Source organism: Pleurodeles waltl, chromosome 4_2 (genome assembly GCF_031143425.1).
Source record: "Pleurodeles waltl isolate 20211129_DDA chromosome 4_2, aPleWal1.hap1.20221129, whole genome shotgun sequence".
NCBI classification, from domain to species: domain Eukaryota; kingdom Metazoa; phylum Chordata; class Amphibia; order Caudata; family Salamandridae; genus Pleurodeles; species Pleurodeles waltl.
Window position 1 is genome coordinate 53,223,890 of NC_090443.1, and position 27,107 is coordinate 53,250,996.

At 46.6% G+C, this 27,107-nt stretch overlaps 1 protein-coding gene across 1 annotated transcript in view; it reads right to left on the bottom strand.

Moving 5' to 3' along the window:
* LOC138292185 (uncharacterized) overlaps positions 1-27,107 on the bottom strand; it is a 186,393-nt gene that overhangs the window by 34,605 nt on the left and 124,681 nt on the right. Inside the window, exons 6-7 of the mRNA XM_069230623.1 lie at positions 14,332-14,552; positions 13,484-13,515 (exon numbers count right to left, since the gene is read on the bottom strand). Coding sequence (XP_069086724.1) covers positions 13,484-13,515; positions 14,332-14,552 — 253 coding nt within the window. The remainder of the gene's footprint in view (positions 1-13,483; positions 13,516-14,331; positions 14,553-27,107) is intronic.

A 27,107-nucleotide genomic window follows, 5' to 3' on the forward strand; every position in this document is an offset into this window, starting at 1 on the left:
GGTCCTGGCCAGGTTGCAGGAGATCCTGCTTCTGCATGAGCAACAGAATATGGGGTTCCGGGAAGAACTGCGCAGCATCAGTTCCGCAATGGGTACAATGGTGGTGGCACTCAACCAGATTGTCACCACTTTGCGGGACCATGTGGCCCCCCAAAGGGCCCCTGCCACTAGCATGGAGGAAGAACAGCCCACCACCTCCGCCGGCGCTAGTGGTCAGGATGCCCCGACACAACAGCAATGGCCCACCCGGACCCCACCCCCTGCAGAACAAGAACCACCCCGCAAGAAAGGCCTGAGATCTAGGAAGAAGACAGAGTAGGATGTCAAGACCCCCGCCATGCACGGAATCCCCCGGATGTCATCCCACTGTCCCACTTGGTCACCCTGTCCAACCTTGAACTGCCCCTGCTCCACCTTCCACAGGCATATGGACAATGGACCTGTAGGAACGACAGTCTGGACACTGCCATGGACATGCCTCCACCATCACCCATCACCCTTTTTGAACTATACACCTATTTTTCAACTTCAATAAACACAATTATTGCACAAAAAACAACTGGATTCCGCTATCTATTTTTTTAAACCAAATGTATTCGAGATAACCAACAAAACATTTCTATTAACATTGTGATGACAACATACCAGTGTCACACAGCGGTAGTCCATGGGGAAAAAAACCAGAGGGCACTCCGTGGGGATCAGATCACTGAAATAGGAAGTGAAATACACAACTAAGTTACCATACATTGGGGTGAAAGGTCAGACAGTAGAGAGCCTCTACAGTTACAGATATAATACAATGCAGGAGTAGATTCTTACCTGTGTGTCACTGGAAATACTGCAGTATCACTCTGTCCCTGTTGTCTGTGTCGTCCTCTTCGTCTTCCTCCTCTTCACTCTCCGCAGGCACCACAGCGGCCACAACACCACCATCTGGACCATCCTCCTGCAGGAAAGGCACCTGGCGTCGCAAAGCCAGGTTGTGAAGCATGCAGCAGGCCACGATGATATGACACACCTTCTTTGGTGAGTACATTAGGGATCCACCAGTCATATGCAGGCACCTAAACCTGGCCTTCAGGAGGCCGAAGGTCCGCTCAATCACCCTCCTAGTACGCCCATGGGCCTCATTGTACCGTTCCTCTGCCCTGGTCCTGGGATTCCTCACTGGGGTCAATAGCCAAGGCAGGTTGGGGTAACCAGAGTCACCAATTAGCCACACCCGGTGTCTCTGTAGCTGTTCCATCACATAAGGGATGCTGCTATTTCGCATGATGTACACGTCATGCACTGACCCTGGGAACTTGGCATTTAAATGGGAGATCTACTGGTCAGCCAAACAGACCACCTGGACATTCATCGAATGATAATTTTTTCGGTTCCTGTACACCTGTTCATTGTCTTTTGGGGGAACCAAAGCCACATGGGTACCATCAATGGCACCAATGATATTGGGAATGTGTCCAAGGGCATAGAAATCACCCTTCACTGTAGGCAAGTCACCCACCTCAGGGAAAATGATGTAGCTCCGCATGTATTTCATCAGGGCAGACAACACTCTGGACAACACCTTTGAAAACATAGGCTGAGACATCCCAGATGAAATGGCCACTGTAGTTTGAAATGATCCACTGGCAAAAAAATGCAGTACTGACAGCACCTGCACTAGAGGCGGAATCCCTGTGGGTTGGCGGATGGGTGACATCAGGTCTGGCTCCAGCTGGGCACACAGTTCCTGTATAGTGGCACGGTTGAGTCTGTAGGTGAGTATGACGTGTCTTTCTTCCATTGTCGACAGGTCCACCAGCGGTCTGTACACGGGAAGATTCCTCCGTCTCCTCGCAAGTCCCAGCGGACGGTGCCTAGGAAGGACAACATGGAGCACAGAGTCAAGCAACCCACAGGTAAGTGCCCACAGCATGCACAGTACACGAATCTCTCGGGATTGAATGGCTAGTATGAATGTCGGTGCAAGGCCTAGCCATGTGTGACGCAGTAGGAATTAAGCCATGTGGGCCCTTGAAATGGCGGCTGCCTTACCTGTGAAGTGTGACAATTTGAAGTGAGGTCATTGCGCTGGCGTGGCACACCGTGGCGGTAGGCGGTCGCAGTCCGCTGCGCAGAGCCGCATTGGACAACATTGAACCCTATGGGTTTCAGGAGCCAATGGCGGTGAGCGCCGGCGGTCGCGGTACGCACCGCCGCGGTACGCACCGCGGCGGCCGTAACCGCCATTTTCTCTATGCTTAATCACACGAGACCTGAGCATCCACAGGAGAGGACCTATCCTGCAAGTGCTGCTGTGACCTCGGTCTGGAAGTGACAATGGCTGCTGCGACTAGGGAAAGGGCCCCCGCCTTCAGTTCCGAGGAGTTGGAGAAGCTCGTGGACGGGGTCCTCCCCCAGTATGCGCTACTCTACGGGCCTCCAGACCAACAGGTGAGTACATTGGGGGCAATGCATAGTGCCCAATGCCTGGGTTGAGTGGGGAGGATGTACGATGGAGGGGAGGGCAGCGAATGACGAATGCATGGAACGACAGATGAGAGCATGTGCCACATGGCAAGGTTGGGGAGGGGGGGCCACTCACATCGAGAATGCAGAAAAGTGATGATGTTTCTCTTCCCCCCCTGTACATGTCACATAGGTCAGCGCCCATCAGAACATCGACATTTGGCGTGCCATCGCCAAGGACGTCCGGGCCCTGGGGGTCCACAATAGAAGGGGCACCCACTTCCGCAAGAGGTGGGAGGACATCCGAGACGGGGTGGCCGGAAGACCGCGGAGGCTCTGCTGGGGAGGGCCTCTCAACCTAGGAGGGGTGCCAGTCGTACCTTGACCCCCCTGATGTCCCGGATCCTGGCGGTGGCCTACCCCGATTTAGATGGGCGCTTGAGGACATCACAGCAGACACAAGGGGGTGAGTACAAGCACATTCAGCTATTTTGCGTGCAGTGGAGGTGCCTGGGTGGGGGAGGAGGGCTGTGGGTATCCCTAGGCCAAGGCGATTTCTGTAGGATAGGCCCGTCCGTGAGGTATGGTCCTGTGCCCCCGCCCCCCACCTCTGTAGGGTGCCTAGTGATGCGATTCATGGACCAGTGTATACTGTGTGGGCAGTTGTCGCCCATAGGCTTGTAGGGCATGTCCCAGTGAATGAGTAGTGTACCCCAAGTGCGCAGCGTAGTGCAGGGGGCTTCTGTGTCTGTCCTCTCCGCCAACGGTGTCCCCAATGCATGCACTCAACTTGTCTTTATGTTTTCCACCCCCCCCATTTTCTTTGTTTTTCTGTGAATGTGTGCATTAGCATCATCAGGCGGAGGAGAAGTGGCATCGGCGCAAGAGGGAGCTGCATCTCACATGGCCCCGGAGGGCCATGCAACGGACTCCGACATGACCAGTGAGACGGAGGGCGAGGGGGGCTCCACCACGGGGACCCGTGGAGACGTCAGCGACACCGACACGTCCTCGGAAGGGAGCTCCCTTGCGGTGGCGGCAACATCCGTGCCCACCGATCCTACAGGTACAGCCGCCACCCAGCGCACCAGCTCCGCCCTCCCAGCAGCCCCTCGGCCTTCGGCCCGTGCCCGCAAGGCCAGGAAGCCGGCCATCTCCTTCGCCCCAGGCACCTCAGGCCCTGCCCCAGTCACCCCTGCTGCCCTAAGTGAGGAGGTCATTGACCTCCTGAGGACCATCATTGTTGGGCAGTCTACCCTTTTGAATGCCATCCAGGGTGTGGAGAGGGAGGTGCATCAAAGCAATGCATACCTGGAGGGCCTTCATTCGGGTCAGGCTGCCCATCAACGATCGTTCAACGCTCTGGCCTCAGCACTGATGGCAGCGATTGTCCCTGTCTCCAGCCTCCCTCTTCTGACTCCCTCCACCCAGTCCCACTCCCCTGTTCCTCTGCCTATCCCATCCACACCTACAGACCAGCCTGCACACACCTCAACACCCAAGGGCAGCTCATCCAAACATAAGCACCACAGAACACACAAGCATTCACCCAAGCAACATCCAGATGCAGACATGCCAACAGTCACTACCTCCTCTGTGTCCCCCACCTCCTCGTCTCCCTCCTCCCTCCCTGTGACGTCTCCACACACACCTGCAAGCACACCACCATCAGCCATTGCACCCATCACCAGCACACCCTCCAGACCAGTCCGCACACGTGCAGTCACCACCCCCACTACCATGTACACGTCCCCTGTGTCCTCTCCCAGTGTGTCTGTCACCCCCGCTTCCCAACCACACAAACGCAGGCAGCCACCCACCCAACAGCCATCCACCTCACCACAGCCTCCAGCCCAAGCACCTGCACCCAAAGACAGCACACTTGACTCTCCTACAACCACATCCTCTTCCTCCACTCCCATACCCACTCCAGCTACCCTTCCCATGGCTCCAAAGAAAATTTTCCTCTCTAAACTTGACCTCTTTTCCTCACCTGACCCACCCCCTCCGTCCCGTAAGAGTTCCACAAACACCTCAGCCACCACCAGCCCAGCAACTCCCAAGAACGTCGTGCCTGGTTTTTGGAGTCCGCCCTTTCCTTGGTCTGGGACATCGTCCAGCAGCAAAGGCACAGCCAGCCCCCCCCCCCGGGAAGAGGAGCAAAAAACTCAAGGGCAGGCGCGACAGGCCTGATACGCCTGCCCCCAAGGAGGGTAGCCTTGCACCGTCACCTGCCACATCGGGTAAGGGAGCCAAGGGCCACGGACAGTCTGCCAAGGAGGGCAAGGGTAGCAAGGAGCAAAAGGCAGGGAGCAGCCGACCTGGCCATGAGGGCCCCACCAGCCCCATTCCGGGGGTATCTGAGGAGACCCAGGGCTCCATCACAGGAGGGTCCCGCAACGGAAAGGTCCGATGCAGACTGAGCGGCAAGTATTGGCCAGGTGTGGTTCACTTAAAACACAAGACAGGCACCGCTGAACAGGGCCCCGCCGTGAGAAGCACCGCTGAACAGGGCCCCGCCGTCTCAAGCACCGCTGAACAGGGCACCGCCGTCTCAAGCACCGCTGAACAGGGCACCGCCGTCTCATGCACCGCTGAACAGGGCACCGCCGTCTCATGCACCGCTGAACTGGGCACCGCCGTCTCAAGCACCGCTCCGCTGGGCCCTTCCTGTCAAGCACCGCTCCGCTGGGCCCTTCCTGTCAAGCACTGCTCCGCTGGGCCCTTCCTGTTAAGCACCGCTCCGCTGGGCCCTTCCTGTCAAGCACCGCTCCGCTGAGCCCTTCCTGTCAAGCACCGCTCTGCTGGGCCCTTCCTGTCAAGCACCGCTCCGCTGGGCCCTTCCTGTCAAGCACCGCTGGCCCATTGGCAGTCCCGGTTCTGTGTCGGGCAGGCCTTCACAACGCACTCTGCCCACCATGCCTCCTCCATGACCAGTGGTCTCTGTAATCCACCTGATGGACTGTGGCTTTGCACTCCCCAGGATGTAACAGTGGGCAACCCACCCACTGTAGAGACTTGAGAGACTGTGGCTTTGCACTCCCCAGGATGTAACAGTGGGCAACCCACCCACTGTAGAGACTTGAGAGACTGTGGCTTTGCACTCCCCAGGATGGCACAGTGGGCAAGCCACCCACTGTAGAGACTTGTGAGACTGTGGCTTTGCACTCCCCAGGATGGCACAGTGGGCAACCCACCCACTGTAGAGACTTGTGAGACTGTGGCTTTGCACTCCCCAGGATGGCACAGTGGGCATGGAGGCCCTTCGTGGATCTGGCGTCGTGGACTCATGTGGCTGAGGTGCCCGCCCTTCCCTTCCCCCTGAGGTGCCTGTTTTATCTTTTTGTGATGCCCCAGCAGTGTTCTCTCCAATGGACTCGTTCTCGTGTGTGGGCTTTGCCCATGTGTTGCTGCACATTGGCCCACGGACATTTGGACTTTGGAAGACTGGGCCGGACTTTTGCTACTTGTATGGATATAGTTCTAGATGTGTATTTATTCTTCATATATTGCTAAGATCGCTATACTTTATTGTTGCAATAATATAGTTCTACTTTTACATTCATTGCCTTTTGTCTTAGCTTTTTTTGGGGGGGGGGTTTGGGGGTATCACTCTGACTTTTTTATCTGCATAGGTGTGTAGGTATTTCGGTGGGGGTGAGGGTGGGGGTGGGGGTGTCGCGTATGTGTGTGCCTGTAACCTTTCCTCCTCCCCCCTCCCCTGTGTCGTAGGTGCAGTACTCACCGTTGTCGTCTGCGGCGAGGTTCATGATCCTGGAAGAAGAGCAGGAAGGCAATGGCTGGGAGGATGTGGAGTTCGGGTTCCATGCTGTTCCGATTCCTCGTGGAGTGTGTCGAGGTAAGCGTTTTCCTTTTGAAATGTCTGTTTCCGCCGTGTTTTTATCGGCGGGGCTCCCGCCCCGGAAAAGGTGGCGGATTGGTGAGTCGTGATAGGGTGGGCGGTACATTGTCTGCCGCCTGCCTGTTGGCGGTGACCGCCGCGCTGTTTGTTTGTACCGCCGTGGCGGTCGGAGTGTTAATGCGGCGGCCTGTGGTGGCGGTTCCCGCCAGGGTCAGAATTCAATTTTTTGGGCCGCCAGCCTGTTGGCGGGTTGGCCGCCGCTTTAACACTGACCGCCAGGGTCAGAATGACCCCCTATGTCTTTGACTGTTTCCACTGTGTCACTTGTTGGAGCATAGCACTGGATAATGGTGGTGTTGATATGCCTACCTTTTAACCTGGCCATTATAAGTCTGCTCTTGTCTGGCTTCCACTCAATTAGGCATTGCTCTGTCCCCTTGTTTATGATATTGGCTACTCCTTTGTGATGTTGGTTATCATCCTTTCCTGAGAACGGTACTGTCTTTCCTGTGGTGGTTTTCTTTCTGCCAGCTTCTTTCGCTGCTTTCGCTGACCCCCAGGATGGGTAGGTTGTAGCGCCACATCTCACATGTTACCTGAGCCAGCTTTCCTGTGTCATACATACTCTGTACCTTCTGTAATACGTTTCTGGTGCTGGACTTGACACTCAGGCCTTTTGTCATCCTGTCAATAGTTTCCTCCTTGCAGCTTTGACTACTGTCAATCATGCACGTCTCATGCAGAGACCCCTCGTGCCCAGAATATTTAGTGATTCTTGCTGATGTTGCCTCAACAAACACATTTTATGAGTCAAGGTTGTTAGCCTTGTGCCCAACTCTCTGCCTGGAGGACCAGTGTATCGCCCTTTATTTTATCTCTTCCCTTAGTCCTGTCCGGATTGGGTGACTTTCAGGAGACTAAGGGCCTGATTTAGATATCAGCGGAGGGAATATTCCGTCACAAACTTGATGGATATCCTATTCTCCATATTACGATCCCATTCTATCATATGAGGATTGTAATACAATGAACTGGCTAGCTGTCACGTTTGTGACATAGTATTCCCTCCACATACTTCTAAAACAGGCCCTAAGCTCCCAACATCAAAGCTCTCCAGGTCACTGAGACACACAAGCCCCTCAACCACCTCATGATGGCCATTCTTCGAAGAGGAAATATCCTTCATTTAAAGCAGATCTGGGCGTACATTGATCAGAACAGGATGGTTTTGGCATACCCCCCAAAAAAGCTTCAGAAATGTTGTTGACAAAGGTGAATTTTGAAGGACGTTGACAAGGATGTTTTGCAAATTTTACATTGCTATCACATTGGTCTTGCTCTTAGCTTGCAGTCTAGCCAAAACCCACCATCACAACCTCCAAAGAAATCTAGCTACCCTATTTACCATTACGAATTGTGAACCAAACTTAATTAGGATTGTGAGGATTGTGGAAACTACGCATCAACCAGTTGTAGAATGCCTTCCCATGCTTCTCTGCTTTGAAATTTTAAGTGAAAATGATGAATATACAGCTACAGCTTATGCTTGTACCTTGTTAATGTCCTAATGAATGTTGAGCACAGCGGTAAGAGGCAACACACTGCAGACCTTCAAGTTAAACACTTCCACACTTGAGTGTGTTGTCAAGTTATTTTTTGGTAACGTTTTAGTAGTTGTAGATTTGAATTTTTAACGGCATAAACAGGAATACAAGTACCTAAATGCAAATCAGACCTTTGCCCGGATGATTAACTAAACATAGTGTAAATGCTACATACATTAGCTGTTAGAACTCCTCCTAAGAATAGGTATGTAGCAAGCAACCCACTTAGCAACTCTCTAAATACAAGATCCTTTCTCTGTGAACTAAAAACTTCCTTCATCAGTTTTTCTTGAGAACTTACCACCAACGCCGCCAATATCAGTGGTGTAACGAAAATTGAGGGGGCCCTCCTGCACAGTACATAGGCCCTCCAGAATCACCCAGGGGCTCTCTGGCCAGGGTACTGTGCTGTGCCCACTGCGGGGCCTATGGAGGCATTTGTTATGCTACTGGTCAATCTGCCAATTGCCAAGTTGCTTAGAACCAAGGCTGCCTAGTATTGATTCCACTTCATGCCTGCTTCTTCAACTACACTACTTTTCTCTTCATAACACTAGTTGGTTCATCTCCATACCTGCTTTTTTGACTCTGCTGTCTATCTTTCTCCTCCTCATCCTGTGTTACTTTTCTGTCTCTTGCTTCGAGTCAAAGCCTGACAATGAAAATGTATTCAGGTCCTAAAAATGAGTGACGCTGCCCACCCCAGCAACAACAATCGGCACAAATAAAGCACTGATTTCAGAATTCATAATGGAGGGTCACACTCCTTAAGGCTGTCAGTTCTAGGTTACATGAGGAGCATTTACTGGTGCCCAGGATGTAGTTTTTGGGCTTCTTTTTTGTACTTTTTCTCCCCTGAATCTTAATCATTGTTGTATTTTTTTTTTTACTTTTACAGTACAACAGTCTTAACTTCCACAAATATGTTCACCTTATCAAGCTTTTACCTGGTGTGTAATTGGGTGCACTTGCAAATCACAAAGCAGAGACTCATTTGGGATAATTGAATCAACCAGCACTAGAAGCTCTAGGAGGAAGTGTATGGTTTCTATTGTCATGTTATCACTTATTGCCTCTATACTTAAATGATTACTGCACTTCAAAATAACAGTGCAGGAATGTTTCAGATACAATAATAAAAAAAACTGCATGACAGGACTACAATAAGTGCTACTAAAGTGTTTGACCCTATGGAAAACAATTCAAAGGATAAGACTGGAAACAATAACAACCAAAAACAGTTCCACCCATGCCACAGTTGGGATTCACACTGCCTGAATGTTTCTAAATTTCTTTTCAGAGAAAGATACATTTACAAATACAACTGGCAGTGCAGATAAGAATAGAAGTATGTATTTGACCGGGTGACCTGGAAGCACTGGCAACGCCAATTGGTCTTGCTTTGCCAATGCTTGTTTGACAGCTAGGGAGGCCAATTGGTACTCAGGGGTCTGAAGAAGAAGGAGTGGAAAGCGGGGGCAATGTTATGGACCCTCTATGCGCTAGGAGGTCTAACGAGCAACTCAGCGAGAGAAGGAAAGGACTGGGGAAAGCGTCATGGGCCCACTAGGTGCCCAGGTGTCTGAGTAGTGGTATGGCGTGAGAAGAAAAGAACAGCACGGGAAGCGCCACTGATCGCCAGGCACTGAAAATGTGAACCAATGCCTCAAGGGAAAAGGGAGAACAGAGCACAGGGGGGCGGGACCCACAAAAGAAAATCTATCTGTAGTGAGACTTCAAAAATGTGTCCCTGTACATCATCTTTGCAAGGATGCAAGACACCCACCAATGACAAACATGGTAAAAGAGCTATGCCCCCATGAGGGGTTTATTGGCAAACACACTACAGACAGAAAAACAATGAAACAAAAGCCTGATTGAATCTGACAATACGGCCATCCAATGAGCATCCGAAAGTGGATGCCATAGTGTAGAATACAACACTGCTTGCAACGGACAGCAAAAGCTGTCGTAGGGAGACTGCAAAGAGAACAACACAACAAAGACTCACTAATACACAAAGAAAACACATATTACCATCTACCTGTCCACAAAACGCTTCAATGCCTTGACCAGGGTAGTAAGTTATATATAAACAAATACAATACAATACAATAAACAATGTGTAAGTTTGCATGATGAACAAAATATAAACAAAATGCAAGTGCAGGTGCCTCTGAATCCACATCTAACAAGCATTGGTAAAGCCAATGGGTCTTGCCTTTTCAACCTTTTGGCTTTACCAATGCTATATGCTGATGGCATTTAGAATTAGCAAAAAGAAAAACTGTTAGGCGATTCTGTGTAGTATCTGGCAAAAAAGAAAAAAACTGCTCAATGACTTCCACATTCGTTGTGATGCACATGCGCAAATGAGTCATGATACTACTGTAATCCTGCACAACGAAGTATGTGTACACATGCACCACCATGTATGAAAGCGCATACAGCATGGTGCAGCTGCTATTTTGTTTAATTTTTTGTATTAGTCACTCCAAGATGACGGACCTCTATCTTGAACCAATGAATAAAAAAACAAATTAAACATCCCAAAAAGCGCATTTCAAAAAAGGAGTGGCCCGACAACACATTGCAGTAACAAGTTGTAAAAATATTTAGGGCCAAATTTAAGAAACGTGGCGCTGCATCTAATGCAGCACCACTTTTCTTGTGGCCTTTAACGCCCCCTCTAGTGCCACGATGTGTGCTCCCTATTTAACATATGGCGCACCATGGTGGTCGTTTTTGACGCTTATTTAGCGCTTTGCAGGATTAGCACCAAAAAATGGTAGGCTAATCCTGCAAAACACACTGAGGCCCATTGAAAACACTGGTGTACCTCCTTATAAGAGCTGCTCTGTGCTGGCCTCACAAACGCCACATAAAATGGTGCAAAGAAATCCTTTAGATTTCATTGCACCATTCTTTCGCCCCCCCTAATGAGGGAACACCCCCCCCCCCTTGCATAGTGGTGTAAGGGTTTACAAAGTGGCGCAATGCACTTTGTAAATGTGGCGTGGCAAATTTGGCCTCACTGGGCCACAGCGTAAAACAAATTATGCTAATGTGGTGCAAGGAGGCGCTAGGCCCTCTTAAATCTGGGTCCTAGTTTTTTAAAGCCTGCCCCAGGAGGGATGGGAGAGCAACAAAGATGGGGTGCATTGAGGTTAAATGAATGTGGGCACAAGCCACAGGGAGTGTGTGGGGGAGCAAGTGAGGTGCTTGATGGAGGAGGGGCAGGAGAAAAAAGTAAAGAAACCCAATATAGATGGAGAGGGGGGAGCAACACGAAATGTGTGCAAGCTAGGTATTTCAGATGGGAAACAGCACACCAGGTAAGGACGAGAAAATACATGCACTCTCATGGAGTACTGAAAGAGAAATAAACAGTTCCCAGAATATATAGAGTGGAAAGATACAAGTCATGCAATCAAAATGATGGTAAAGAAGCTATGCTTTAGGAGAACGATAAACACAAGATTAGAAAGGAAAGCCATTCAATAGGAAGTGAGCAATTGAGAGGGACAAGAAACTCAACCAATGTTAAGGAATGTGCTGGCTCTAAAACCCACTGTAAGTTTTTGGTATGTCCAAAAGAGGTCTTTCACTAACAGTTAAAACCAGTCTGTAAGAAAACATTTGTTTAGAAAATAAGTGCCAAACTCCTCTTAACCGAAAGCAGAAAAAATAGATGTATTCATTTTGTAGAGGAAAGCTCTCAGAATGCAGGAATGGGGCTATGAGAATGCTTGGTGAGCTACAGCTTCTTCCTTCCTCTCTGACAAGCATGGCAGCCACTGCTTGTCAGAGACATGTACACTGGAGCCTCAAATTACTCTTTTTTATTGGGGTGAAGACCCTAAATTTGCAGGTGTATGGGTGTACAGGCCTGAATAGGGCTGACAACCACAATTTGCAGGTGAGTTGACAGGTCTGCTTCCGGGCATCCTGCACGCCATAGCACATCCCTTCGAGGGCCTGAAGAAATATGATCATCTCTCCCCATCCTGATGAAGCTACTCTGGTTTCCAGCTGCATCATTTACAAAGTCATCACAACAAGCAACCCTGCATATCTAGCTCACTAGTTCACTATCTCCGGAGGCTGCCCGCACACCCGCTGCCTGGACATTATCAGACTGTAGGCAAAGTGCTGGAAAAAGAAAAATCAAGGCAGCAGACTTTCTCCATCTATGCAGCTCGGAGCTAGAACTACATTCTCATATCCCTCAGGAGTGCCGCAACCTTGTTACAGTTTAGGAAGGAGTTGAAAAACTACATCACAATACAATAACAGTGCACATATGCTCATGGAACCCAGCTACCTCTCCAGTCTTTGGCCCTGTACAGCGCTGTAAGTAAATCACAACTTGCAACATGTAAACATGTGCAGGTTGGACCCCACAATTTCAAGCAAAACGTGTGAGATTCAGGTACTAAATATTGTGGGCAGACACTTCTTGAATCGGGTAGTCCGGAGCGTGAAGTGGAGCAAAGGGTTTGTACGAGGGAAGGCAGTCGCCCTCTTGGCAGCAGGACTCGGCTCTGGAAGGTGCCAGGCATGAACCCTGATTTTGTTTTAGGTCTGGCTACAAACAGCTTTAGCTTTTGTGTTACTTCATGTTATCAATTCTACAAAACAGTATACTAAGGAGAGAGCGAGCGGGCATTGGGTCATTTCCCTTCTGTCACTGACTGTCATGTGTTTTGTGCTTTCTGGATTTGCCATGGATTTAATGAGCTGTTCACCAATGCCACGGTACCTTCAGGATGGTTACATTTTTCCATTTGAGTTGCCAAAAGGTTTTCTGCATTAAGTAGTCGTCATTGTTAGAGTGCAGATGCAACATGTAGCTTGTGAATGCTTTCCACTGTGTGTTAATTGATGCATTTACTGACACAAGGACATTTTAATTGGTAATTTATACATTTTGCTTCAGAAGTGCTTGCAACTTTAATGTCCTAGTTTGTCATAAAGGCACAGTGCCATTCTCTAATATCACTGAGTGTTCATTTATTTTACTTTGTTCTGATGATCATGTTGGATTTACAGCTTTTTTCATAAAGTAACGATGATTGTGCACATAGGTTTTCTTACAGATGTGTTGAAAATACCAGATATTTGTCAAAAGTATCTACTACTATGTAAAATGTTGATACGCGTGTCTTATTGGTTCCACACGTGTAATACAAGGATTATCTTCCGACTCATAACACTCACCTTTCATTGTACAGCTTAACCCTGGTAAAGCAGTCTCTATTGAAAATGGACCCCATTCTCAGTTCCATATCCTTGTAGCCCAATATGTTGCTTCAATATGGAATTTGCTTTCCAGATCAGTTGGGAGCAACACACACAATCTCCCAACTATTACTATATTCTTCCCCTAAGAAAAAGATAGACCTATTGGCTTTGCCAATTCTTGTTACAGCATATTCTGTGGAATGTGCTCCAGGCTGTTCTTTACTGTTTATTCGTCCTAATATTGAGGGATGGAGCTGGGATGTGTAAGTCAATTCAACTGTACAAACCATATGCACTTATCGCAGGGCTGTCTTACCAGTGTTTTTAATGTCAACGGCATTGAGATATCTGCAGGGAAAAACAATGAGGTATTAGAGAAAACGTATATGTGCAGAATATTTTTTTTTTTCGGATGTAAGCTCCGTTATTGCCCTCATGACATCCATCTACAGCATCTGTTCACTCTAAGGCATTAAATTAACCATGTACTAAATGCTTTCCTTCACCAGCCTAGCACAGCTCCTATTCAATTAGATGGTGCATATCGGACTTTGTAAATACTGTCACCCTCCCACACACCCACCACCAGCATTTCTCACTCACTGACACCCGTGTTACCTCCCCACTCAACATACTGAGAACCACTGCCAATCCAACCATATGTTGCTCCATGCCTGATTACAATAATAGCTGTCCTGCCAGTCTCATGAGCTTCATTGCTGACGCCCAGCTGGAAAGATGCTGGCATTTCATAGCGCTAGCATAGCTATTCCACTACTCAAGCGCAATCATTTTAGCCGGTATTCCATTGCACCAGTACCAGCACGCCTCGTGATCAGTGGTGATGTTCCACCAGGAGAGAACCAGAATTCTACTGCACTGCATCGGTGATGATGTCCTATTTCAAGAGTCAAACATGGATATTCTATGGTATCAGTGCAAGTGTTCTCTGTGGCCAGGTACTGCGTGCTGACATTCATTGCCCCACTACCTACAACCAGTTTCTCTGTGCTCCATTTGATGGCTTTCAGTATATGACTAACGTTGCATCTTGTCACACCACTCACATTTCTTCTGCATATCAGGAACTGTGAATTTGGAGTGACCAATCTGATATTCTTAGCATTGCTAAAATCTTTTCATGTGGTCTACCCAGATGCATACCTGATTTCCTGCAATTCAAGCATTTTGCGGTAGGTCGCATTTTCAATGTCTGTTGCTAACTTGATGTTAAGAAGGTCTTGATATTTTTGGATGCGCCAGGCTACCTCCTCTTTCAATTGCCGGAGCTCTTTTTCCTGTTGTTCAATGGTCTCCTGCTGGCTCTTGGTCTTTGTACGACTCTCCAGTTCCATCTGCTTCATCTGGCCCAGCAGTGATTCATTCTGAAGGAAAGAAGGCAGAGAGAACAGTCCGCAGTGAAAAGTATGTCCTTAAGGGAGTCCTCTGGAATGGCGTAATGCGCATATCTCAAGAGTTTTTATACATAAGCAGGTGGGCACCCAAACGAGCACATGGTTGAGCTGTTCTTGACTTTGCTTCTAGGATTGACATGTTGCAGGGCTTTTCTGATCACATGGGCATGTTGCATACAAATCAGACCTAACTGTGTGACAAACATGAGAACACTAATGCTTTAAAACTGGCCTCTGAAGGTTTAGGGAGTAGAAAACTAACGCTTCGAATGGTGACAGCTGCTAACAGATTGTGTGCCAAATTATTTTATAAACAAGTTGACAATAGCCATGCTAGCAAAACTAACATATCAATTCAGCAAAGAGGAAACGTCCATTCTGCTGTCAAGAGAGCTACATGCAGTGAGGAATATTACCAGGGTGTTTATTCCGACACAGGGCTAATGTGGAAGGAAGCATTTTTTGATACAACATCTTGCCTTTTGGATATGTCTCTACATGAGGCATTGTTCACGCAGTGATGCAGATCAATCAGTAAAAATAATGTTCATTTCAACCTTAGTCTTCAAACAACAAAACAAACAATATTAATATTAAATACCCTTATAAATGTACCTAAAATAAAAGCAAAACATACAATTTATATATGTAATTTAACCGCTCACATAAGTAGCTTAAAGGTCCATTCTAAAAGCCAGGTAAATATTCTTTAACAGCAACCAAGAATGTCCCTAAAGCACACCACATCCAGATAACTCATATCTCCTAAAATCACCAACATTTGACTATGTTCTCAAATACCATATTTAAAAAAGTGGATTTAAAACTGCTTTTCGTATCATTTGAAATGTTAGAGAATCTAAAAGGAATCAGATATGTAGCCACATTTTGCCTTTAATTTGCAAGTGCATTTTCCATGTGCATCTATCATTGGCATTTTCACCTCACAGTTTCTACAGCACAAATTTAAACCAATTCTTAATCTTAAGACCTCAGTGTGGGGTTAGGCAGGTCATCTACATTGAGTTACAATTTCTTGTTTTGACATGATTTTAGCAGAAATTGGTTAGATGTCTTTTCCTTTAAAACCGCATATCATGTTCTGTAGCATTAATTTTTATTAGTAACCGAAGTTCGCCCTTTCAGGTCCCTATTTGTAGGTATGACTCACTATATTTAATCCCAATTCCTACATATTTCTTCCAGGTTTTTCTAACTCCCTTAGCCCATTTTAGCTCACTCTGCATGATGTCATTTTAATAGTGTCGATAACTTTTGCACTTCTCCTGTTTCCAGGCGTAACCAGAATCTTCCCGCCTCAGCATATGCCAAATAGCTCCAAGATGTTATGCCAATTTCTGTTCTTATTGCCTGGGTCATTGTTGATTTAGTTAATGACAACAGACTTTTTAGACATTTCCCCTCTTCATACTCCCAGTCCTGAAGTACCACTTACACTTAGCAGTTTTACTTTATAGTGAAATGTTGGGCGGATCATGGCCACGTAGGCAGTTAGCAATAGTTTTAAGAACATGTGCCGATAATCTTTGTTGAGTTTTTTAAGTCTACTTACTAAGGCCAATGCTCTTAATTTGGGTGGCTTGATATGTTCTTTCCACAATACCCTCTTCCTAAACCACACACCTAAATATTTATATTTGTTTACTTTCTCGATTTTCTTGGTGTCATTCATAGTTTACTATTTTTTCCCAAACCCCGTCACTTTGGTCTTGTCCTTATTTACTACTAACGTTTTCTTACTATAGTCCTCCTTGAATATGTCCATTTTCTTTTGTAAGCCTATTTCAGTCATATCCATAATGACAAGGTCATCTGAACATAAAAGACATGCAATATGTGTACCATTCATTTTTGGGCTTATGCTCTTTGATGCAGCTAATACTGAAATGGATGCCCTCATTGTGACCTCTGGTGGCCTTAAGACCGCCAGGGTTGCGGTGGCTGTTGAACCGCTGCCAATGTGGCAGTTCGACTGCCACATAATGACCGCGGCGGTAGCGCTGGCAGTTCGACTGCCACATAATGACCGCGGCGGTAGCGCTGCTGTGAGACCACCAGCACTTCCACTTTTCCGCCACAGGATGGACTGGCGTTGCTGGCAGTCCTAATCTGCCAGAGCAGCGCTGCCATGAAATGGCTGGGGAAAACAGGATGCAGGGGACTTCAGGGGGGCCCCTGCACTGCCCATGCACTTGGCATGGGTAGTGCAGGACCCCCCGGCCAGCCCCGTCGCAAAGTTCACTGTCTGCAAAGCAGACAGTGAACTTTGCAATGGGTGCCGGTGTACCCTATGAACTACAGCATTGCCACCAGCTCTATTACAAGTGAGTGACTATGCTGTAGGTCATTTCCTGCTGGGACAATGGGTGGAAACTCTATTTCTGCCCGCTGACCCAGCGGAAAACTCGTAATGGGGACGACAGGGAGGCAGCCGCACTGGCGCTAACCTACCCATTCCGTTCGCTAAAGTCGTAATCAGGCCCTAAGTCTGCTATAAACAGAGCAAAAAAGCAAAGGGACCAAGACACAACCCTGTTGCAACCTATTGCCGATTGAAATTTTTCAGGTCAATCTTACTTCTGTATCAATGATTAACTAAACCCAATTCTTCGAGTGAAGTTCTTTTTAAGTAACAAGTAGGCTCCTTGGGACTGCTAATTTTGTTTCCTATAAACACGTATGGCCTACTGAATAAAATGCTGCACAGAAATCAACAAAGCAGCAGAAACAAATTACCCCCTGTTCCACAGACATCAATGCATGCAACCACAGATTAAACAGTGGTCCCCGTTCTAGTCAGACTATATTATGTAATTCTGTCCATTCTTAAGCTCAATTAAAATTGATTTTGAAAACTGTTTTACACTAACATCAAAGCGGTTGCTCAATCTATAGTTTGGATGTTTTTTGTGCTCTCTTTCGTATTTATCTGCCTTATAATTACACCCCTCCAATTTTCTGGGAATAGGGCTGTAGATAATATTTTCTGGAACACCAAATTAAAAAATAGCCGACCAATCTGCATTTGTTTTAATTATGATGGCGGGTAAATAATCTGGTCCTTCCGTTCTAGTTAATTTTAATGCCAGTTTGGTGTCATTATTATTCTGTAAGAAGAAATGTGTCCTAATTTCCTCATCTATAATAAAGCATCACTTTCTTTTCTCTTCCTCTTCCTCACTTCCAGCACCATATGTTAACTTTAGATGCTTCAGACATCTTTCTTCTACTACACACCTCATTAACCCTTTTCCTTCCCTGATTCTTATTGCACAACCTGCCACAACGTTTTTTAAGTTTTTCATTTAAATAGCTTTCAGTATACTTTTCCAGCAGCTCTCCTTTTACGTCCTTTTCCTCTTATGTATTATTTTTTATATTTTCACTTAGAGCTGAGAAGGATGGAATATGTCTTGTAATAATCATATTTTGTATTAAGGCGTTTCACCCATTTCCTTATCTGGCTTTTTAATATTATATAGTCCCTATCAAACCTACATTTTCTTTTCTTCTATCTACCCGAGCCCAAATCTGTTTGTGCCTATTAATATTTGGCTTCACTTTTAGACATTATTCCAGCTGGATAATTAATTATTTTACTATGCCAGTCTATGAATTTAACTGGTATGTTTTCCCACTGTATCACATCTTGTTTCTGTGGGAAGTTGGTCAGCCCCAACAGGTGTTTCTCAGAAATCCTGGTAGTAAGCTGCTTTCGGTATTCTACTTGTAATGGGAGTACCTTCTCTCTATTACTGATATCCCCAATATTTACTTCCAGAAGCAGTGGGCAATGGTCACTTTCTTCTGTTTGCTTTACCTTAAAGTGATGCAGATACAAGAGTCTCCACATTAACACACCTTCCCCTCTACAAAGAGAATAACTGGGCAGAAATGTATAATGAGACCTAAGAATTTGACAAGGGCAGATACAAAAACTGGCTGCTTGGGGGAAATGCCAGAGAGCTGATATCCACCTGCAGGTCTGGGTGCCTTATAACCGTATGCAGTGATAATACAGGCATTTGATAGCAAGGTAATACCAGTGAGGATATTATCATAGATTGAGTTTAGAGCAATTATTGCAGGTACTGGCAATGTGCGGTACAAACTGCATTGGGTTTTTCTAATGCTGATCTTATTAAATATTATCACTGTTGAGATTATGATAATAATCAGTCTGCTACCCATAGTTAGTGTGCTAATTACACATAATTAATAACTAAATATTATGAAACACCTACTGCTGTGAGTTTCTGCTGCTTTCCAAAATGTGGGTGTGGGTCCCACAACTACAAATAACCCCACTGTTGTGACAGAGTAACCCCTCCGCCAATATCTAAATCAGGTCCTTTGTGTTTAACTGTGACAAGATCTTTTTGGAGGTGGGTTTTGTCACTGTTTTGTTTGATGGTGAATAACCTGCATACAGTCCATAAGTAACAGAGAGCAAAATAAAGCAGTTGGCTTCGGTTAACGGAGAGACACTGTGCATCGAGTAGCCTGTGAAGTCAGCACTAAAGCCTGATGTATTGGTCAGTGAGAGTAGCCCTGGTGTGTGGCAGATGAGGAATAGTAGGTTGTTAAACTTATGTGTGCCAGCTTTTGGGTTGTTTGTAGGGCTCTGCATTCTTTGATATCTGCTATAGAAGGTCTACAAGGCCTTCTTTCATCGTTTTAGTGGTGTTCTTTCCTCTCCTAGCAGATTGAAGTCTCTGGACAAGATGTTGTCCTAACCAAGTCAGGCCAGTTATCTAGGGACTGCACAATTTAATGGCAACTATGCAATTCTTTTCACACATATGCAGCTGTCTCTCAAAACATAAACACCATATACTGCTAACACACTAAGATTTTGAGGTCAACCTGTAAATATGACACTGAAGCTAGTTGGTGAATTTCTTGGGGTCATTCTCTTAGTCAGAACCCTTTTCAGGGAGCCACAAGGTAAGCAGGGGTAACTGGGCCCAAATGTGTGGGGGTTGAGTCCTTTTACTCCTGATATGTTAGGACACAACTTACTATGGATTCTGAGTAACTGGACCAAATACCCCTTCTACACTTGACTCTCAGGGTAAGCGCGTTCCTAGCAGTCCAAGTCTCCTTCGGGGTCAGTTGTGGATACAGGAGATTGAGCACACACTCACAACTCAAAAAGCGTGCAATAGCAGCAATAAATCATTGCCCAGCCAAATACTCACTTTTATGATAAAAGAGAAGCATTTTACTTTTACCACTAAACACATAAAGGAAAATTCTGGCATTTATAAACAACTACACAATCCCCCTGAGGTCAGGGCTCTAGTTTTTTCAGTGGTGGTTCTCTGTCCCACTTTCTCCTTGCCTTACCGATGGTGGTTATTCCCCATTCACTATTGGTAACATCTACAGTATGCCTCACTAGTTGTCAGACTCCCAGGAGTCCACTATGACTCTATTCTTAAAGTCAAAAGTGTTCCACCGCTGTAGTTCTAATGCAGCAAATTTCCCTGGGGCCAACTGGCCTGTAATCAGTCTTGCCCGCACTTCGCAGGATCGGAATGACCAGAGTTCTAAACATACCCCTTCCACAGGTGTGGAAGTGCCAGCAGTCGATTTGGGTGAGTTCACTGCATGTGGCCCAAGCAGGCTGTACTTAGTGGCTGAAGACTCTGAACATATGGTCGTGCCTCCGCAGCGATCACAGGTTTTCAACGACTCCTCTTCACCAGGTATGTCTCTGGTGCTTCCTGCGGGGGTAGGGGTTGCGTTGATGACACGTAGATTCTGGTGCAAATTCCCTCATCGTGGGAGGGTGTGCAGGGTCCACAGTAGCCTCATTCTTCTTGACAATGACTCCCAACAGGTCACTATACTTTCTGGTCCTGGTCACCCCTCTGGCATATGGGGTCACCCTATCTTCACAGTACACAGGCTCTGGCCTGATCGGCACAGTGAAGTCCTTGGCTGTGGCCCCTCCTGGCATATGGGGTCATAGCCCACCACTGTACACAGGCAATGGCCTTTACCGCATGACAGTCTTTTCACAGCAGCCCCTCCTGGCACAAGGGGTCACTGCTTTCCCACTATGCACATACTCAAGGCCTATCAGCACAGCGATGCACATGGATTAATTCACAGCAGCCCTCCTCTGGCATACGGAGAAAGCCGACTTTGTTCTGCACACAGACAATGACTTAGTCGGTGCAACAGCCATAACCTCACTCCTCTCAGAGGGAGTCCACTTGACTGGCTTCCCTACTGGACCTTACTCCCTCCAATGCTATCCTCTTCTCCACAGGACGTACTGGTCTTGGCAAGCAGGCATGCACTGATGTTCCACGCTCTATGGTAGGTGGTCTTGGATTTCCTAAGTGATGTCCCCTCACCCAGCAGGGAGACTAGCAGGCCTTGGCCCCCCAATCCTTGTCACAGGCAGAAGTATTGCAGAGCTTCCCCTCCTCACATAACCTGTCTGGCTGCTTGGCAGATGACTATTTTTGGGGTCTTAAGTACCCCTTATTTTAGCTTATTTCCAGACACCAACTGTAATTTAGAGTCTGTGTCTTTGAAGTTTATGTTTGGGGCCTGCTTCTTTTGAAGTGCTTACTTCTCTGCCCTCTTCTTCCTCTTGAAAGCAGTCTGTCACAGCACTAGTGACTCCCAATCTGATAGCCCCACAACACAGGCCATGGAAGTAACTAAAGTTCACACCTGAATGTCAGCCACAGTGATATATATATATCAAAAGGTTAGCCCAGGCCCCCAGTGCTACTCTTTATGATTTTCTTATCAGCCCCCATCTCCTTCCTGAGATGTGTCCAGTCCTCTCCCTTGTGACCTCTCACTGAAAAAAGAGCACCTTTCGAAGTGTATAGGAAAAGCCTAGTTTTCCTCTCTCCAGCGTGTTTCCCACCCAACCTACAGGAATGCAGCAATACACAAATATTGCTAGGGGGATTTCTTTATCTCCTCTCCATGTTTCACCATGCAGGCCTGGATCTCCCAAATTTGAACCCAGGGCCCTCCAAGTTTTGTCCCATCCGTGGGCATACATATACCCAGTGCATGTAAACAACCTACACATAATGCACAGCACTGGGTCTTTCATGTACTCTATGATTCATAGTCACACATACATCCAGCACATACATTTAACATGCACGCAGTGTACAACGCTATACGCTTCATGTATTGTACCACTCATAGGCACACATGCACATAGGCACATGCACCTGTATTGTACCACTCACATACACTCAGTGCAAATACACCACTCATGCGCTGCGCAGCACTTCACAACAAAACGATGTAGGCCAAGGATGGTTTGAGCACACAGTGGCAGAACTTTGGAAATAAGTCAGTCTGTGGGCCTCACTCCAGGGACACAGATTTAAAAAGACTTGTTTACTCCTACTGATCACTACACAGTATTCTGCCACCACTGCGCTTGTGCTTCCTAATCCCTGGTGAAGGCAGTACCCTCTCACCACTGTGAGGGTGGTGCTTTGCGAGCGCCTCCCCATCCAACAAGACTGCAATCCAGGAAACAGGCCTATGTCATGGTGCACATGCCTGAACTGTGTTTGCCTAGGACAACAAAATCAGCATTAGGGAGCCAGACATCAGTACAGCTGGGCACCCACAGCAGGGGTATACATCCATTATCAGGTATAGGATGTCTGTCCCAACATTCTTGTTTTCAAAATACAACATTAGCTTCATCTGACCAAGCAGTGGATTAGATAGAAGGAATTCCACCCTCAAAATCTTTGCAAAGCTCAAATGCTTAAAATGTTTAAAGCTTTTGGATTATCTGGATTATCTCCAAAAGCATTGTTTTTGCATTGTTTGCATTTGTTCATCAGTGATGTTTAGAATTGCTATAAGTGAGAATTGTGGTGTATTAGACTGTATGGATGTGCAACTTTACCATGTAATACATACACAAAACTGTCTTTGGTCCTGTTAGGCCTTTAGTAAAACATTTAGCTGAACCCTGGGTAGCTGTCACTTCCAGCAGGAAGGCTTAAACAAATGAACTAGTGTAAAGCATTTGGAAGCACCAAACAATGAAATAAGAAATTCACACAGCACAAAAGAGATCCAATACCAATTTATAAAATATATTATATTTTTCTAACTTTTTAGACACCAAGATTAGCAAAATCCACCAGAGGGATTTGGAGATATAGATTTTCACATAACCCGTAGATCTCAGCATTTTAGTCCAAAGCACAAACAAGCATTGGTAAGTGTAACCTTTCGAAACTTTTGAAAAGTTTGAAAGAGTTGTGTTTGGCTACTACAGCCCAAGTGGGGTGAAACAATCCAACAGGGAGAAGGTCAGGGGTGCCACTAAGGAGTATTTAGACAGTTACCTTGTCCACAATGCAGTCTTAAGTCTAGTTCAACGCTTTACATCACAACCGCCAAAGACATCAATGGAGTGTTCCTGATGCTGGGAATGCAGGAAGTTGAGGATGCTGAAAGATGCTCTTGGTACAGTGCTGTCGACGGTGGTGTCCTTATGATTATTCCTAGGGTGGGTAATTCTAGCCAATGGAGTCAGTGTCTCTCAAAGCCCTGTTTGAGCCAGTAGAATGTCATCTCCGTACATAGCAGACTCAGCTGTATCCTTTGGCGAAGGTTGATATCCCTCTTTGGTGGCCAATCTGGACACTCTTGGGTCTAGCAGACTCAGGTGCAACTGTTGGCCATCCAGGATTGGTCTCTTCAGTCTTCCAGCACTAGTTTGTGGCCCTTTGAAGAAGATGGCTACTGACTTGCCGGAATGGGCTTCTATGGCCCTGGTGCTGGTTCCAAGGGGTCGACCGACTGACCCTTGGAGTCACTTCTTAGGTCTGGGGCTCAGGGGAGACTTTTCAATGAGCCAGGAGCCACAGGCATGGTCTTATTTTTGCAAGTCCGAGGTGTGGCAGGTGTAGTCCAACCGCTGGTGGATCCACTCTTGCTAGGTTCAGGGTTCAGCACGGCAGTCCTTCTTCGGTCCTTCCCCATTTTCACATGATCTGGCGCACGGGGTGCCAGAGGTGCATAGTTATGCCCAGAAAGTGCCCTGGGGGGATGATGTGGTCACTAGCCAATGGGCTACTGGGATCCCTCCCATCCTGTGATGACTTCCGTGTATGTGTGGCATCTAGCAATCCCTGAGTGCACTATTCTGCCCACTCTGAAGATGTCTAAACCCTTCCATGGATTGTAGGAGCTTGGTGGCCTACCCTAGAGGTGTGGCTACCTGTGGGCTATTTGTCCACTGTGAAACTGGTTTGGCTACTGGTTTCCCCTCTCTTTTCCCTTTGCTAGTCGGTCTATCTGAACAAAGGGGCAACCCTTCAGGAGTGTGATCGCCATTTACTCACCAAAGGCAGTTTCGCCTTTGAAGCTCACCTCTTGGGCCAACACCCAGGCTTCCTGCAAGGGGGTGGTGACACCTCCCTCTGTAGCAGGCTACTATTGTTCCTGAGCCTGGGAGTGGTTTACACTACTCCCCAGGAGGGCAGAAGTTGTCTGGTGGCCAGAAACTATGCAAGACCACCTTACAAACTGGGCTACAGAATGGGAACGTTCTAAAAGTTGCCTTTCCTCAAAAGTGAAATTAAATTCAACTTGGGTTTAATGCCATGATTAATTTGATACCTTGAAGTAACCACTTTAGGAGTTCCCTTTAGATGTTAGCCAGACTGAGAGTTCAGCCAGTAATTCTGTGTTAGCTGACGGGGTTACTGCCTTTTCTACAGCAAAAAATTACAATTTAGACTTTTTGCTGTTAGGACACATTAAAAGCATATATCCCACTTAAGAAAATACAGATCCCTGCCTTAGGGCTACATGGGCCTTCCTTAGTGGAAACATATATATTACTAAGGGATCTGGGGGCTTTGCCATTTGTTTAAATGGCAAAGTCAAACTAGCAGTTTGAACTGCTCTTTCAGGCTGCAGTGGCAGGCTGGGAGCCATTTTGCACTTTGTCACCCACAGGGTGGCACAACCAGTGGTGTATCCCTGTTTGGACACTCTGTCTTACATGCCCTGGGTACTCTTGGTACCATACACTAGGGACTTATAAGTAAGTAAGCCAGCCTGTGCTAGTGGGGCAGCCAATTCATCCTATAGTGTGTAAGGGGTTGGGACACTGTCAGTGAGGTATAGTTAGCAGGCCTCATTGCACTGTCAGGAATGAAAAACAGCAGCTAGTAGTCCAAATGGGGCAAAAGGTGTGTGGAGGGGGGGGTAGTAATGACTAATTAGTAAATTAAACTGTACTGCCAGTACTTAGTAGCACTTTGTGCACTACTACTAGTAGTGCCACCTACAACAGGAGCACCAGTATTAGTGATATATGAAGAGTAATAAAAGATGTTGTGCCAATAGCTGGTAGTACCTAGTGCACTACCACTACTACTAGTAGTTTGACCCACAAAAGGGACACCAATATGAGTAATGACTGAATATAATGAAAGATGCAGTGCCCCTAAGTAGTAGTAGTACTTGGTATACTAGTACTAGTAGTACCAGTAGGACAGTAACAACACTGTTGCTGGCAATAGCAGCTGCTGTTACATGTTTAGCAGCCATTTCTGTATGACTTAGTAAACTAGTTTTCATAGCACTAGCACAACTAGTAATTGTAGTTCAACTATGGACAGTTCTGATTGTAGTAGGACAGAATAACTCATTTTGATTATGCCATTAAATAATCGAAGGCTCCATATTATTTTCCATGTTTCATTTTAGAATATAGATGGAATTGGACTATATGTCTCCTTCTCCTTGCTTTTCCCCCGTTTTTAGGTCGAGCCCAGGCAGAGTGAATGCGCTATCTGCAAGACATACTGTATTCAGTCTATGGGCTTTAACCAGGCCCATTACTGCCATTCGTTCTTTGTTGTGCTTGTCTTAAATGCTTCCTTTTTATTGGTGCATTTTTCTACATGTCCCTCCTTCATGTGCTAGTTTCTTCCCAGGCGATTTCACAAAGGGAACATTTTTGTTGGCCATCACACTACATTCACGCTTCCTCCTGTTACAGCGTGTGATGGCCCCTCCTCCCTACTCCTGTCTGGGCATTGCAGCCTTAGACGCCTATTTACAAGCCCCTAGAGCCACCTTGCGCCACCATAGCATCATTTTCTTTCCGCTAAGGTGGCGCTGAGCTGGATTTTCCCCTACACCGTATTTACAAAGTGGCACAATGCTTGTACTGCACCACTTTGCAACCCCTTGCGCCACATTATGCTGTTGGTGGGGTGGTGTTCTGACGCAGGGAGGCCCGAAAAAATGGCGCAGAGCAAATTACATTTTTTCCATTATTTTTAACACCTACTCAGAGCAGGCATTAAAATGACACACCTATTTTTATCAATGGGCCTCCCTGTGCTTTGTTGCACTAGCATCAACATTTTTGACGCTAGTGCAGCAAAGCACCACAATAGCATTGAAAATGTTGACGCTATTGTCCTAACGACCTCCATGGTGTCATTAGGTGGGGAATGGGCGACGCAAGAAAAGTGGCGGGTGGGATCGATGCATCACTTTCCTGAAAATATGCCCCTTAGTGTTCAAGGCAAGTCGCGTTGGTTTCCGTGACTGGAGTCCCAGCTCGGTGCTTAACTTCTCCCGTTTTTTTATGTTTATTTATGTTAACAGTGTATTTAGGAAACGACTAGCCTGTAGCTTGTTTTAATGAGCGTAGTGAATCTGAAGGGTGTGCCCCTTGTCTTGTGGTGGACGTTATGAGCCTAGAGCCAAGAGCAATCAGTGACAATATGACATCGCCACTTCACAAAGTTGTGTGATCCTGGGCGAGTCTTGTGATTTTTTTCTATGCCTTTGCCCATTATGATAACATTTTGAGGCGCTTAGAAAGAGGCTAGCGACAGCACTGTATGCAAATGAGAGGCTGTATGGGGCTGACAGCACATATCTAACTTCGCACCCCCATAAAGTGTTGGTTTCTTCATTTCGACTCCCTGAGCATTCCAGCTCTGGCACGTGAAAGCACTTGGAGCAGAATTCCGAAGTAAATTAATCAGCGTCTCTTTCGAGTGTGAATTTTAGAAACCTAAAATCACATGACTTTCATTTACCAAGCACTTCTAAGACTAAGTAAAATATATTTGCGTCCAATTATTACTGACCAGTCATGCAATTCTCTGTAATTCGCCATCAAACTTTGATGTTCTTGTAAAAACAATCATATCATTAGCTGTGTAATGAGATTTACGAGAGAGCTGACAAAAGGGCTTAGTAGCTCAGGCTAATGGGAGTTGAATTCATTCACAGACACGATTTACAGAGATGGAGCCCCAGTTCTTAATTTGTGCTTGTTGTTTCCGGTGCTGAGCACTGGCACTATTTTTTTAGGGCCGGGGCTTATTCTTCTGCCTTAAGCATTTGCTGCGAGCTAAAGACATATGGGAAAGACGGAGGAAGAGAAAAACGAAACAGCGTCACAAAGGGAGGACGTAGAAAGCTGCTAGAGTGAGCTGAAGGGGCAGGGAG